This window comes from Pseudopodoces humilis, chromosome 15, assembly GCF_049639895.1.
Source record: "Pseudopodoces humilis isolate 2021_Gansu_Grassland_sample_001 chromosome 15, ASM4963989v1, whole genome shotgun sequence".
NCBI lineage: Eukaryota > Metazoa > Chordata > Aves > Passeriformes > Paridae > Pseudopodoces > Pseudopodoces humilis.
The window spans coordinates 17,565,846-17,580,996 of record NC_142214.1 but is presented as its reverse complement, the minus strand read 5'-3'; the positions used below and the strand labels follow the sequence as shown (position 1 = coordinate 17,580,996).

General features: G+C 45.8%; 1 protein-coding gene across 1 annotated transcript; it reads right to left on the bottom strand.

Moving 5' to 3' along the window:
• Nucleotides 1-189: 189 nt before the first annotated feature.
• On the bottom strand, nt 190-13,688 carry LOC102109364 (serine/threonine-protein kinase PAK 3-like). Its single transcript, XM_014256385.2, has 13 exons — nt 13,472-13,688; nt 10,269-12,817; nt 9,344-9,399; nt 8,372-8,479; nt 7,764-7,917; nt 6,799-6,862; nt 5,858-5,906; nt 4,885-4,997; nt 3,910-4,027; nt 3,132-3,231; nt 2,818-3,014; nt 1,672-1,809; nt 190-600 (listed from the first exon to the last, which is right to left on the bottom strand). The coding sequence occupies exons 2-13, from the start codon at nt 10,369-10,371 to the stop codon at nt 472-474; spliced, it is 1,329 nt and encodes a 442-aa protein (XP_014111860.2). The 5' UTR covers nt 10,372-12,817; nt 13,472-13,688; the 3' UTR covers nt 190-471.
• Nucleotides 13,689-15,151: the final 1,463 nt, after the last annotated feature.

Sequence of the window (15,151 nt, the reverse complement as noted above, 5' to 3'; positions counted from 1 at the left end):
TTATATATATACATATGCATATACATATATATACATATGCATATACATATATATACATATATAAATAAATATGTATATTATATATATTTTATATGTATATTATATATTTTTTGTGTCAAAGTGTCCTTCCAGGTGGAGGGAGGACAGGGACTTCTCCAAAAACTCCACAGTCCCAGCTGACTGTGTGTATCCAACAGGATGTTTTGGCTGCCCCATTCTTCACCCATTTGGAAATGCAATTGCATTTTCTTCCTCGTCCAGAAGTGCCATAACTGGGTAAAACCCAGCCCATGAGCATTCCAGAGGCAGAGTGGTCTGGAGTTGATGAATGAAGGAGACCCTTCCCCATTTCCAAACCATACCAAAACCTCCATAATTGGGACTTTCCATCTTTAAGAAACAACCAGCAAATCAGAAGTGAATGTAACCATTGGGTGAGAAGGGAGCAAATCTCCCAGAGGAGTGAAAATTTTATTCCTGTTTATTCTCTGAGCTGGCTTTGGTGGCATGAAGTGCTTCTATGGCCTGACAGATTTTCCTGGCTATACGGATCAATTCAGGCAGGACGGAGAGACTCACGGCTGTTTGTAAAAATGGATGCTGCCCAAAGGGGAAAAAAAGAAAGAAAGGAACTGTTACTTTCCAAACACAGTTTCTCTCAAGAGGAAGCAGGGTTCCTCTGGTTACCAGAAATACACATAAATAGGACTGAGGGGACCATCTCCACCTGAGTCTTAATATTCAGGACCTTGATGTCAAAGGCAACATGTCCCAGTAATCCCATTAATCAATTAATCAAGGTGTCTTCAGCCTGCTGGGATTTTGGCCCTGCCAGCACTCAGAGCTTTTTTCATTTCAGGAAACTCAGAGGACTCACTTAGGTTCTTTTTTTCTAAAGGTAGGGCTGCTTTAGTTGTCAGTGCAAGCTGTTCCGCAGGGAACTCCAGCTCCTCCAAGAAATGTTGATCCCTTTAGGGTTTAGGCCTGTGCTGTTCTGAAGAACACTGAGGTGCAGGTTTTCAGCACCAAGACAAGAACAGCCAAATCTCTGACTGCTGGGACTGGGTTCCTCTTCCACCAACCATGTTGGGCCTCTGTGCCTGGCACCATTCTACTGCAGTTCTCTTGCCACCAGCTAAAACTGAATGCACTCCCAAAATACAACATGGAAATGATCAGAGGGTGGATGGAACACCTTTCCTCTGAGGAAAGGCCAAGAGAACTGGGATTGTTCAGCCTGAAGAAGAGAAGGCCCCAGGGAGACCTTATTGCAGCCTTTCAAAACTTGAAGGGGACCCGTTTTTAGTAGGGCCTGTTGCAAAGGGACAAAGGGTAATCGTTTTAAATGAAAAGAGGAGATTCTGGTTAGGTCTAAGGAAGAAATTGTTTATGCTAGGGGTGGTGAAACACTGGCATAGGCTGCCCAGAGGGGTGCTGGATGCCCCATCCCTGAAAACATCCAAAGTAAGGTTGGACAGAGCTCTGAGCAACCTGATCAAGCTGAAGATGCCCCTATTATGGCAGGGAGGTTGGACCAGATGGACTTTAGAGGTCTCTTCCAAGTCAAATTCTTCTATGATTCTACTTTGAAAAGCACCCAGACAGAGGATTAACAGGAGAGGAGGGCACCTGGAGAGGAGAGAATTTCCCCTGCAGCCACTGGCCCTTTACCTCCAGGAGCTCCCTGGCTGTCCAGCGGATGCTGGGGTCGATGTCCAGGCAGGAGTGCAGGAAGGCATGGAACAGAATGGACATCTTGCTGGGCATCCTCAGAGGGGGGTACCTGTTCTGGGCTATCAGGCGCTGAGCCTGGGGACAGAGGAAGCACAGGACAGCCACTGACCACCCCTGGGGTGACAGCTCCACTGCAGGCCCCTCCTGGCTTTCTGATAGACACTTCTCCAGGGGCTGGGATTAACACTTGAGGGTAAAGAAGCAGGGAATTGTCAACCTCCAGAGCAAGGATGATAGTGACCCTGAGTGTAGCTCAGCTGGTCAGAGCATGGTGCTGATAACCTCAGTGCCCAGATGGGCCATTCACTCAGGAGCTGGACTTAGTGATCCCTCCCAGCTCAGAATATTCTGGGATCTGGAAATAATTCTCTTCATCTGTGTTTGCTGCCTTATACAAGGTAAAGGTAATCCAAAAGTGGTCTTCCAAGTAAAGTCAGGGAACTTTATCAAAAAGGGTGGAAGACTGAAAAGTTCAGAATTGTTGTCTTCTTCAGGAATTAACTGTGCAGCATTTAATTCGGTTTCCACTATTAGTCATGAGATTTTATCCTGGCATACATTCCTCCACTATTCCTTGCTCACTTGGTCTAAGAACTCATCATTTCATTTTAAGGAATTAGAATCTAAAACTAAAAACTTCAAAATACTTTTACTACAAGTAGCTTTGCTAAAACATACTTTTAGAATGTTTTGGGTAGTACATAATTATGGCATCACTAGAATCAGTGACCCTCCCTGAAAGGCACTGGTCAGAATCTGAAAAGACTTCTGGGCCTGCAGATACATTTGTAGTGCTTTTCATAATAATTTCCCAGTTGAAGAAACTTGCTGCTGTCATTCACAGCTGCAGCTCAGAGAGAGATCAAACACAGCAGGAGGAATTCAAGCAGTGCTGGAGGCCAAAAAGGCACATTTTTGCATTGGTACACATCACTTCTCTGATGAGATGTTCTGCAGGGACACTTCTAGAAGTGGGCCTTGGTGGAACTATTTCAGGCTGATTTGAGTGGGATTTGGTTCATGGGAGATAAAACATGGCCCAGATTGGCAAGGCAGTGATATCTGACAGTGTTTGCACCTTACCTGGGCAGGGCTTTCTTTAAAGTATGGAGGTTCTCCCTCCAGCATTTCAATGGCCACAATCCCAAGGGCCCAGATGTCCACTTGGGTGTCATACTCCTTTCTTTTCAGAATTTCTGGTGCTACCCAGTAAGGAGAGCCGAGCACTGTGCACCGTGTGCTCCGCTCCGGGGTCAGCTGAGCACACAGGCCAAAATCAGCTGAGGAGGAAAACAAAAACACTGTCAAAACCACCGTGAACCATGCAACCAAGCACAAAATTTCCCCACTCTATATCTGAGAACATGAGGATTCTGTGCCTGACCAAGAATACCTACTCAGTTTCACAGATCCGTCCATCCCGAGAAGAATATTATCACTTTTGACATCTCTGTGGATCACATTCTTTGAATGAAGGAAAGCCAGGGCTTTGAGGCACTGAGACAAAAAGCCCATGAGAGTAAAAATTAATTAACCTCATTTCATCACACAAGAAAAGGAAATGGCTCTAGAAGATTGAATTTCTAGGTGAAACACCAATTGTTGATAGAGACTGTCCATTCCAAACCCAGCCAGAATGGCTGCAGTGGCCGTGCTCTCTCCATCCAGGTGACAAAGGAGGGTTTGTCAAAAAGGAAAACATTTCTCCCTCCATTATGAAGTGGATCACATTTATGTGGGAGGCTGCATGACAGAGGTTTTATCTTGGCCTCAACAGCAGACTTGGAAGTAGCACATCAGTAACTTTTCAGAAGCAAACACCATTTGGGGTGCAATGCTCTCCTTTTAAGCTGACGGCTGTGAGAAATGAGGCTCTATTTTAATTTGCTGTTAATTTAAAACCCTGCCACCAGCATGTTTGCTTTTACAGCAGTGCAGACATGCTCCAGTTTAAAGAGGGAAAGCTTAGAATGGTAAATTTAAAAAGAGAGTATAACAAAAGTGTAAGAGTATAATAACAGAGTATAAGAAATGCAGTTGTACTGGCAGGAGGCTCACTTAGATGCCCTTTTATTTTACATTTCGTAACAACAGCACTGAAACAAAGCCCTGAACACAAAGTCACTCCTGTCCCACCCTGTCCAAGCCATTGGACCCACAAGCAGGGCTCCTCACCTCCCTGCTGATAGCAGCTATAACTCTTTCCTCTATAAAGACTCGGACAAGAACGCTGGTTAAAGTGCCTCCATCCACATATTCCATCACAAGCCACAGGTCTTCATCCACCAGGTAGCTGAGAGAAGAAAACAAAGGCATGGAGATGAGTGTGCACAGCTAAATTACCTTATGGAAAAGACTGCAGGGGAGTTTCCTTTCCAGGTAACTTGTAAATGGAGGCAGAATGAAATGGAGAGACATTCTTTGGAGGCTACAGAGTATTTGGAATCTGTGCAGACTAAATGAGAAAGGCAAATCCATGAAAAAGGAGATGCCTTAGATGGCAAATGAGAAAAAAGCAATTTAGTAACAGCAGAGATCAATCTGGAACCAGGACACTTGCCATCAACTGAGTCATTATCTTAATTTATTAGTTCCACCAGTCACTCCAGGAACAAGGCAACATAATTCCAGAGTTATCTATGGGAGAAGGCTCTGCACCACTGAGGACAGATGTTGGCCAACCATTTGGAAAATCACATAAAATGCAGTCAGAAACAAGAAAAACTATTTAAAACCGGCAAATTATGTGGTTCTGCAAATGAAAATTTAGTCTTCCTGGCTTTCACAGCAATGGAAAATGATGGGAACAGCCCAAGGGAGATAATTCCTATGATGGTTTATCAGCACTTATGGCTAAGGCATAGAAAATATGATCAACTTGACAAAACCAAACCCCAAAACAACATAGAGGTAATGAACTGACAGGCTGTTGTTTTAGTAAAACATGGCACATCCAAGTTTTTGAAAAGGGGTTTCCAACTACATACACCAGAAAGTATTAATGGAGACCCAAGGCCATCTCCTCCCATCCACTAGAGATGAATAGAGAAATAAGAGCTCCATGTTCTGGCAGTACCCAAAGGGGTTTTTTTAGCCTTTGGCTTGCAGTGTGTGAATGAACATTCCCATGCTAACACCACAACCACTCACCTGTCTATATAATTGACAATATTGGGATGCCGGTTTTCCTTCATGATCTGGATCTCATTGACAACGAGTTCCTTTCTGTTCCGTTTGCGGAGAGGCATCTTCTTTAGGGCCACCTGAAATGAAATTGGAGACCACAGACTCGAGAAGCTCTGCTGCAGGAAAGCACAGTGACCATGGAGAGAGTGTTTTTGGAACGATGGGGCTGGGCTGTGATCAGACACCAGAGCTCAGGAAGTGACATGATGACAGCTGATTTCTGCACTTGCTTGGGTGCCACTTACAGAACACTTGCCACGGATATTTTGCCTTCTAAACTCTGGAAAAATTTCCCTGAACTATCACCCACAGTTCTCTGACAACACCCTGCACCCACATTCTTCCCCAATGGCCTCAGTTTATCATCTCTTTATTATCTCAGTTATTCACGCAGGCTTTGCAAGCAGGATTTTGTGACTGTGAAAATATATCAAAATAGCTGGGAATCCTTCAGCAATTCTTTGGGGTTTGGCCATTATTTCAGCAACTGCTGCTGGTCTTGGTTGCATAACGAAGCAAACACATGCATACATGATGGATAAAATCCCACCCTAAAAGATCATAGCAGTTACACACACACACAAAAATTACAATCCCACAATGTTTCTCAGTTCTTGAACTTCGATTTTGCTATTCCAGCAAGCATTCTTTACCACAGTTCAGATTTGCAATTATTTTCTGGGTTTCTAAAGAAATAACCCATTCTTTGGTATTTTAAGCCTTAATTATGTCCTTCTCTGAAAGATACCACTGCCCCTCTTGCATTTTTTCTGGTACTGAGTCTGTTTCTGGTACAAAGTCTGTCCAAAATGTGTTTTGCAGGCTGGCATTGCTCTGTGCTTGAGGAACAGCCTGTGCAGGAAAGCTCTGCTGGGTACCAAAGCAGAGGGGAAAGCCCTGAAGAGCTGCACAAGGTGCTGGGGGTGTTGGCACTCACCACATCTCCTGTGGCTGGGTTGATGGCTTTGTAAACAGTCCCGAAACCCCTGGAAACAAAAGAGCAGTGAAGAAATGAGAAGCAGTTATGTGCTGGGAGTGAAAGCCAGCCCAGACAGGAGATCTCTGCTGCATGAAGTGTTTTAAAACCCCTTGGTTCATCTATTCTTCAAACAGCAGCACAGCAACTCTCTGTCATGCAGGGTGTCCAAGGGAAAATTGAGGCCCAACTTGAAGAAAAAGAGCTGGAGCACAGATCTTCAAAACCTAAGAGCAGGGGGAGGGTGTGCCTACAAAAACTGGAAAATATTTACATTTTTTTCCATTTTGCCTTGTTGTGTTGGGTTTTCCCTTCTTTTTGTGTTCATGTGTGTATTTTTTTTCCAGGGATGGGGTTTTGTGTGACAGTGTGAGAGTTTATTATTTCACCTCTGGTTTCAGTTGCTAAACCATGTGGTTATACTCTGGCTTACTGAATATTTTTTAAGCAAAATATTTGAAATAAATGCTCTTGAGAACTTCTGACAGCTGTGGGGTGGTAAGGTGGCCTTCTAGGCAAAAAGGTTTGAGGGGTGGGAGATCTTTCAGGTCCTGCAGGTGTATAATCCAGAGTACCAAATATTTTTTGAGCAAAATATTTGAAATAAATGTTATTGAGAACTTCTATCTGACAGCTGTGGGGTGGTAAGGTGGTCTTTTAGGCAAAAAGGTTTGAGGGATGGGAGATCTTTCAGGTCCTGCTCGTTGTTGCAGGCAAAGCACTGCTAGCATGGAGTTTTCTTTGACAACACCTTCTGACCAAAATTATTAATTCTGATCTGTACTGAGCTGGGAGGATCCAAACCCACATCACGTTTGGAGCTTGCCTGGCTTCACACTTGATATTACAGCAGGAAAATGCCTGGCTTGTGGCTTTGTAGGAGTAACTGGGATTGGACTTACCCTCGGCCAATTTTAACGAATTCAGTGTATTTTGTCATAGGGTCCCCCTCGTTCACAATGCCCCCTGAAAGAAACGAAATGCAGGACGTTCACTTCAAACAGACACCACCTTCCAGCAGATCAGAAATGCAGCCCCACTGTCTGGCTGTGAACCCTTTGTGGGCAACAACAGAGGTAGCTCCAAAGCACAGATGGCTCCACTGATTTTCTGATTTTCTACAGTGCTTTGAAGAGTTACCTTGATGGGAAACAAAGCACCTGGAGAAATCCACAGAAATCGGAAAACACCAGGTACCAAGCAAGAGTTTGTTTTCTACAAATATTTATGAGAGCTGGAACAACACAGCCTTTATTTTCCTGGGAATAAACTTGTGATTCGACAAAAAGTTTAATATTTCTGAAAATTAAATACACCTTGGGTTCTGGGTTTCATTTTTAAAAAACAGTGCAGTGTTTCCAGGAGAGGAGAGGATCTTCCCAACTTTCAGCAGTTTGCCAAGAGATTGTCTTTATGATTTTAAAGAACAGCATCTCATGTTATAATCAATAATGATGGGGTTTTAGGATCCAGGACCCTCATCATGGATTACCAGGCTAAATTCTAATGATAACCTTGCCTGTGCCATTTGAAGACACTGCTTGTCTTCACTCTAACAGATTGCTGTGAAGTATTTTTGCTCTGATGATTTGTCAGGGGACTAAAGAGAATTTAGGAACCCAAACATCCTGCTTGATTTGGCCATCAGCACTCAGGAGTTCAGCAGTTCATTCACCAGGTCAAAGCACCTCCTGCTGAATCAGAAACCATCTCTGCTTTTGCCTTCAGCGCAGATGGAGGTGTAGAGAAACAGAATCCAGTCTGAGTTGCCCTTAGGAATTCCCAACAAGAATTCCTGCTTCCTCTGTCCCTTTGGTGGAGCTAAAGTTGGGACACACACACCAGACAAGAGGCACACCACACGTACTCAGTCGCTCCAGCAGTTCCTCTGTCAGCTGGGATTTCTTCTGCGGCCGGACTCTGGGGTCTTCCATTGTGCTCATGCTGCTGCTGAGGGTGCCAGGCAGGAGAAATGCGTCTTCTTCTGCACCTTCAGCTCCCAGCAGAGAGCTCATGTAGATCTGTGATGAGAAATTAGTTTATGCCAAGAAGGGAGCTTGCAGAGATCCCCTGAGCTCGTATTCCAAATGCAAAACCTCAGGAAGATGCTGTTGGCCACATCCAGTTCTCTTAAACTGTTTTTTACTGTCCACATCACAAACTGAATGAACAAAAACAAAAGGCTGGTTTTGCACAAGCTCATGGCCAGTTTCATGTTCAATTTTCATGGATTTTTCTCAAATAATTGGTACAGAGGGGCAGGTACATCCAGGAGACAGTTTGTCCAGTATCCTACAAGGGAAACCGATGACTAAAAGGGAAGTTCAAAACCAGTTTTCCAGGTGCCAGTGGCTGGGGTGAAGCACAATGTCATGGCAGGACTCCAGCCCTCAGCACCTCCCGAATGGCAGCTGCTGTCTGACCAGAAACTTGCAGCTCTGAATTGCACCAACGGTAACCAAAGCTGGCACTTACTGATTCTGCTGTAGGAACAGGTGCAGGTTTCTTATCCACCTCCTTCTCATTATCCTTCTCTCCAAGAAGGGAAGAAGCCAGCTGAGGTTCTGGTGGCAGTGGTGGGGCCTGGGGACAGTCAGTAACATGAGTGAGAGTCTCCATTCTGCCACCTGGGAGGTTTCATAGTTACACACAACTTTCACCTGCTTCAACACCAGAAACTGATCTGGACTCACACGTGGTCCTACAGCCTCAGTTCTCTGTTACACGTGTCACAGTACAATTTAAATATCTATAAATTATGGGGGGTTGAAACAGCCCCAGCTGCTGTTTCAGGGGCAGAGCATCACATCAAATTCCCCAAATTTGCTGTGTTTCCCAACTGCTTTAAAGCTGACACAAAGGCCAGTTAGGGAACTGAAGCAAATCAAAGGCACCATTCCACACCTTCACACCTTACTGGTGTTCTATTTAAAATGTTTAATATTAACCCTAATAAATTTGGCCAATATTAATGTGGATTCCTCTCTCTAGGATTGTTACTGCAACCCAACATTTATTAGCATGGATTATTATTTTAAACTTCCTTTCAATGGCTCCAGTGAGTTATATTATCAACTATAACCTTATTTATGTTCAGCTATATATACAGCTGTATTAAAGATAAATCATGAAACTGGATAGAAAGGGAATTCTAAGTTGTTAAAACTAAATTAAAATGGGGCAGTTATACAATATTGAAAATTGCTGTGAATTCGATATTCCACCATGGCTGAACCCACAATCTTTCCCTGAAAAAGCAGACTTTCTTCTATTTAAAGGCTTTGAACAGAAATTGAGGAAACAGCCAGGGATGCCTTTGCTGCTGCTGCAAAACCAGACATGGACATTTTTTCAGGCTGGAACGCTGTTGGAGCAGGCAAAGCTCACTCACAGCTTGCTCCACAGTTCTTAAACTCTAGGAATGTCAAAGGATCCTTTCCCACTCACCAAAGGATGGGCTGTCCTGTGTCCTTGATTACCTCTGGATAATTGGGTGATCTGATCTGCAGTGGACAAGAGAAAATTAATCAGATGCTGTTAGAAAACTGCCTCTTCTGGGGAATCCCACATGGAACAAGTCAGCCCAAATAAGAGAGCATTTTTCTTTCACATCATCCCTCCCGGAACAACAGCTGTTTTCCACAGTAAGCAACAGAACAGGACAAAATACCAACTCTTTTTTCTATATTTTTCTGCCTATTTTTTGTGCTTTGTGTTTTCCCAGTAAATAAATAAGAATTCAGTCAAGAAAGGATTCTGCTCTGCTCAAGAGCTAAAGCAGCTTTGCTATTTTTTTTTTCCTATTAATAAATCGTGTATGTTCGTTCTCTTTAGCTTGCTGAAAATGTTTTCTAGAAAAGCTTTACCAAAATCTCCCTTAGCCATGTGAATTCTATTCTGACACTGCACAGGAACATCTCCTGGGTTCAGGAGCACACACTGTTGGGAAGTAACATTTCCTTATGAAGGTCATCACTATTTTAGCACAGGTTGTCAGACAAATCCTTTAATCATGGGGGAAAAAGATGTTTTCCCTCAGTTCTGAAGATAATTGCACTCTTCTTAGAAGTACTTCTGAAAAGCTCTTCCAGTGCATTTTTTGAAGTTGGCTGAAGCAGCAAAGTGAGGGAACTACAGACTCCCCAGACTGTTCTGTGTAGGGAATGGAACCCCCCCAGGGTTCCCCACATTCCAAATGCTCTCCACATCAAGACACCCCGTTTAGCAGAAGCTGCTGACAGGAGCTCTACCAAACTAATGGCATCTTACTGGCATTTTTGTTCCAAAATCAGCTCAGTTCCTAAGGGAGAGCATAAAGAACACAGTGACCCAAAAGCCAGATATCCTGCACCTAGGGAAAAGCACTACTTACTCCCCAGATGAGCTGTCACCAGCCAGGGTTTATCTGGATGGAAATACATTGCAGATGTTCCAGACAGAAAATCACACGCTGCGACGCAGATTTGCCGGATCATTTTTGCAGAGCTGTGCTAGAACTTGCAGACAAGCATAACACAAGAGTCAGATAAAGCCCTTGCTGGTTTGCAGACAGACCTCTGAGAACTCCTGGAGGAGAAGGATCCTCCTGGAATGCCAGCAGAAGGGGGGCATTGAGGAGTTCTGGACTGCAGGAACGGTGGTGTCCTGTTGGCACTGCAGGGACTTGCCAATCTCTCAGCGACACCCCAAAAGCCCCTGATGTCACAGTGGCAGCAGCTGTACATTCCCACTCTGGAATCGTTCCAGGCTGATTCTTCACCAGCTGGATGTTCAATTTTGCTCAGTCTGGAGCCTGACATCCCTTTATGGTAGTAAGATATCAACCTTCCTCCTGATGCAAAGCTCTTATTTGTGCATGAAACTCACTTGGAAATCAACTCTGTGCTTCCATGGAGTGATGATTTAAGCCTTAACTCATTTTCCTAGTGATTCTTTGATTCCATAACAAAATTCTTCTCTATTGGCTGACAAACAGTGTCTTCAGGAGCTTTGAACTGGACTTTTGATGCTCAGTAACAAAAACATCATGCTGAAATGATCTCTGCTGTCTGACTAAAGGGTAAAGCCCAGCCTGATGGAATTAATTTTCAGCACACCAGGGAACACTGTGGGGGAAAGACTCTGTCTCTCACAATCCTAACAAGAGTTGCTAAGGATTCTCCTGGTCGAGCTCCTGTAGCTCTGCAGTCAACATACAGAAAACAGAGCTTGGAAAACTCCTGATGCCCCTGCAAAAACATATTCCCTCAGATGTGAGGGAACCCTGCAGGATCAGCTCCTTCAGTGGACATCCAGCTCTTCAATCCTTCTCCTCTCCAATTTCTGTGTGCACAGAAGATGTGCTCAGGCTCTGAATAGCTTTTCTCTCTGCAACAATGGAGTATCAGGGCCCTTTCAGAGCATAATTTCATCCATTTCTCTCCCTTCCACCCTCTCATGAATTACTAATTTGAAGTGACTTAATATCTATTCTCTATTCCCCTTCAGCTTTGCATATTTTAATTATGCCTCTTCCTAATCCTCATTTTCACGGAACAGACTTAAATAACCCAAATTACCCCATCAGTAACTGTCTTTGATAGCTCAGTTATTGCAGCTAATTTCCCACTTTTGCCAAACATGCTATTTTTGAGGTTTTTCTCTAACACCAAGTGATCACACACTCTGTTCCACTAGCTTTTACCTACAAACCAAAGTGATCTGCTGCGTGAAATGCCATCACCATCAAAATTAACTTTTTTTTTTTTTTCTCTTTTTTTAATTGCTGCTAAATCACTTCCTGAAAGATTTTAGTGACATTTTGCAGCAATGTCTTTGCAGCTTTATCTTGGACTGTCAATGGCAGGTGAGGACAGTGGGGTTGTTGGGAGAAATCCTGCTTGTCCCTGCTCAGCCTGAGGATTGCTCCAGTTCAAAACAGAATGATAAATATCCTTTGCAAAGTGATTTTTCTGTGAAACACTTTTGTCAAAATACAGTGTTTGCCAAGAGAGGAACATTCACACAGCTATTTTTGCAGTGAGGGGGCTTCTTTAGCCAAGACAATAAATAACTACTGGTCCTAGAGAGCTGCTGCCCACAGACTTTCAGGAGTGGCTGCAGCCATGTGCCTCTGTAGCATGAGAAAAAGAGCCCCAGGTAAATCAGAAAGCCCCTAAAAGGAAAACAAGCTCACACTCATAATTAGTAATGCAGATATTGGATATGACATATTATTTTAGGAGACAAGGAAAATGTGACCTTGGCATTTTTATTAAGCTTTTCCTCTGTCACTTTGAAGCAAACTCTCAAAGGGTGAAATTCCATTTATTTTCAGGAAATACAGATCCCAAAGGCAGGGGATAGGCAGAGAGGGAGGGGCTGCAGGAGCAGACTGTGCCCCTGGAGCTGTGACAAAGGCACTGGGCACAGTCTCTGCCTGTCTCATCAGGCTCCTTGTGTTTTCCCAGTTTGGAAGGAAGCTCCTTGCAATCCCATCCTTCTGTGCTCCAGGCAGGGCCCAGCCCCAACCCACTGTGTCCTCAGCAAGAGCAGGAGTAAGGAATGGCATTTGAGCACAAGGCATCAAGTAAAACCAAACTGTCCAGACAAGAAATGCCAGCAATGAAGGCGAAGCAGGATTTTGAGCGGCCCCAGGGCTGCTGGACTACACTTCAGTGTAAAATGTGCTACTGAGATCACCAAAACAAAGAGAGCAAAGCCCAGAAGTGCCATGAGTCTCTGAGGAGTGAGGAGCAGCACCTGGGGATTAACCACAGAAACCACCAGAATTACTCCAGGCCTGGGTTTCACTTTCCACCTGCTGAGACAGAGAGATTTATCCAGCTTCAAGCATGAAAGAGCACATCATGTTTGCAGTGTGCTCTGCTTCAACAGTGATCTTCTCATTCCCAGCAGTTTCCCTTCTCCACTGGCATCCATCTGTTAGAAAATACATTTGGAAAAAAAAAATTACTTAAATAATTAGCACTCAGGAACAATTCCTTGGCCAGAATTTCATTTGGTGTTATGTGAAGAACTCTTTATGTGCATGTTATCAAGAAATTTGCTCCTTTGGGCTTTCCCACTAGCACAGTGATCTGTATGAGGTGGCTTTACTCTGACCCGCTTGTGCAGCTGTCCAAGGTTTACTTTTACAATCTGCCACGCTCACACATCCCTCGCATCCGCATTTGGAACGAGTTCCTGCTGAGCTGAGATGGACGGACCGGGATATCCCAGGCAGTACAACCTCACTGGGATTCCAAATCCTAAAAGTACCACCCGACCACAGCTCGGAGTTGATTCCCACGAGCGCCAACTCGGGAGCTCCCCTCACGCTGCACACCCTGCTCCGGGCACAACCTGCAGTCCCCACCCTTACACACGGAGAATGGGAGCCCCAGGTCCTCCAGAGCCCGGCCCGCAGTCTGCAGGGAGAGCTGCCCACCGCGGAGCCTCCCCGCTGTCCCCACCGCCCTCACACAGCGGGGCCCCCGCTCCTCACCCGTGTCACCCCCGCAGCCCTCCCCTGCCTCCCCTCACGGCCCCCGCACCGCCCGGCCCCAGCGGCCGCCACAGCCGGAGCCCCCTCACCGGCTGCCGCCGTGTCGCTGCTGGGGTCGTCGCGCAGCTGCGTCCCGGTGAGGCGGCGGATGCCGGAGCTGCCCGCCTCCTCCAGGGCTGAGAAGGAGAGGGCGAGGTGCGCGGAGACTCTCAGCCCTACCGCTCCGGTCCCCGGCCCCCGCCCGGCCGCCATCTTGGCACAGCCCCCACCAGCCCCTCCGTAACTGCGGGGCGTGGCCTCTGCCCGTCCCGGCAGCTCCCACCAATCGGCGGCGGGGGCGGAGTCGGGGGGCGGGGCCAGGCGGGAGCGGGGCGGGGCTGTGGGGCGCGGGTGCTGCCGGGCCGGGACTGAGGGACCTGAGGCGGGGAGAGCCCGGGAGCGGAGAAACTGGGACTGGGGAAACTGGGACTGGGGAAACTGGGACTGGGGAAACTGGGACTGGGGAAACTGGGACTGGGGGAAACTGGGACTGGGGGAAACTGGGACTGGGGGAAACTGGGACTGGGGGGAGACAGAGCTGGGGGAGACAGGGCTGGGGGAAACTGGGACTGGGGAAACTGGGACTGGGGGAACTGGGACTGGGGGAACTGGGACGGGGGAAACTGGGACTGGGGGAAACTGGGACTGGGGAAACTGGGACTGGGGGAAACTGGGACTGGGGAAACTGGGACTGGGGGAAACTGGGACTGGGGGAACTGGGACTGGGGAAACTGGGACTGGGGGAAACTGGGACTGGGGGAAACTGGGACTGGGGGGAGGCAGGGCTGGGGAAGACTTGGAATGTGGGGGAGACATCGGTCACTCCTTGGGCCCAAAGGTCACCTGCTCCAGTTGCTTCAGAGCATCGCTTGTCTGGAAAACAGGAGAAAAAACAAGCGAAGAATCTCCATGGCAGAACTGGAAGAACAGTTTTGTTCCCTTCCGTTTTCTCAAGAAGACAATTTTCAAGTGACACCATGCTGTTAATAGGACGTATTCACATTTAACAGTAAACCATAAACTCTTGGTGGTGGTGTACCACTAATGAGCTGTCCTGCTCCCAGTGAGGAGCTGGGAATGCTCCTGTGGTTCCCTTCATCAATTAAAGGCACAAAGATTCCCCTTGTCAGAAAGGGGGATTTTTCAGAAAGTCATGGGATTTTTGGCACTTGAGCAATTCTGGTGTAGGATGGAGATCCTCCATGCCCTCAGATACAAACGTGTGCGTGCAGATGCTAAACATTTCCTGGCATGTATTCCCATAGCTACCATGGCTTGGTCCTCAAGAAAGAGAAAACATTTACTTGCAGTTGAATCATGTAATTTTGGGTCCATTCCACTGAAAGTGAACAGTCGTATATATATTTTGTAATTACACAGTTAGAAACTGTGATATGAGGTTCTTTATTTTTGCTATTATTTAAAACAAAACGGAAACGACTGTGGAAAATAGAATTATAGAATCATTAAGGATGGAAAAGGCCTCGAGGATCACCAACCAACAGCACTGTCACCATGCTCACCACTAAGCCATGTCCTTAACTACCATATCCATGCTTTTTTTTAACAATTCCAGGAATGGAGATGTCACCACCTACCTCCTAGCCTGTTCCAGTGCTTGACAACCCTTCCCACAGAGAAGAGTGTGAGAGAATCCTGTTAAGTTTAAAGACAGAAAAAGGAAATAATTCCAAAATTATTGTTGTTATTCAAAACTCATTTTGTTTTTG

Excerpts from the sequence above, each read along its gene's own strand:
- LOC102109364 (XM_014256385.2), bottom strand. The coding sequence starts at position 10,371 with ATGATCCGGCAAATCTGCGTCGCAGCGTGTGATTTTCTGTCTGGAACA. Across the intron at positions 5,907-6,798 it reads TTCGTTAAAATTGGCCGAGG|GGGTTTCGGGACTGTTTACA; the intron begins GTAAGTCCAATC and ends TTTTGTTTCCAG. Across the intron at positions 1,810-2,817 it reads TTAAAGAAAGCCCTGCCCAG|GCTCAGCGCCTGATAGCCCA; the intron begins GTAAGGTGCAAA and ends CTCTGTCCCCAG.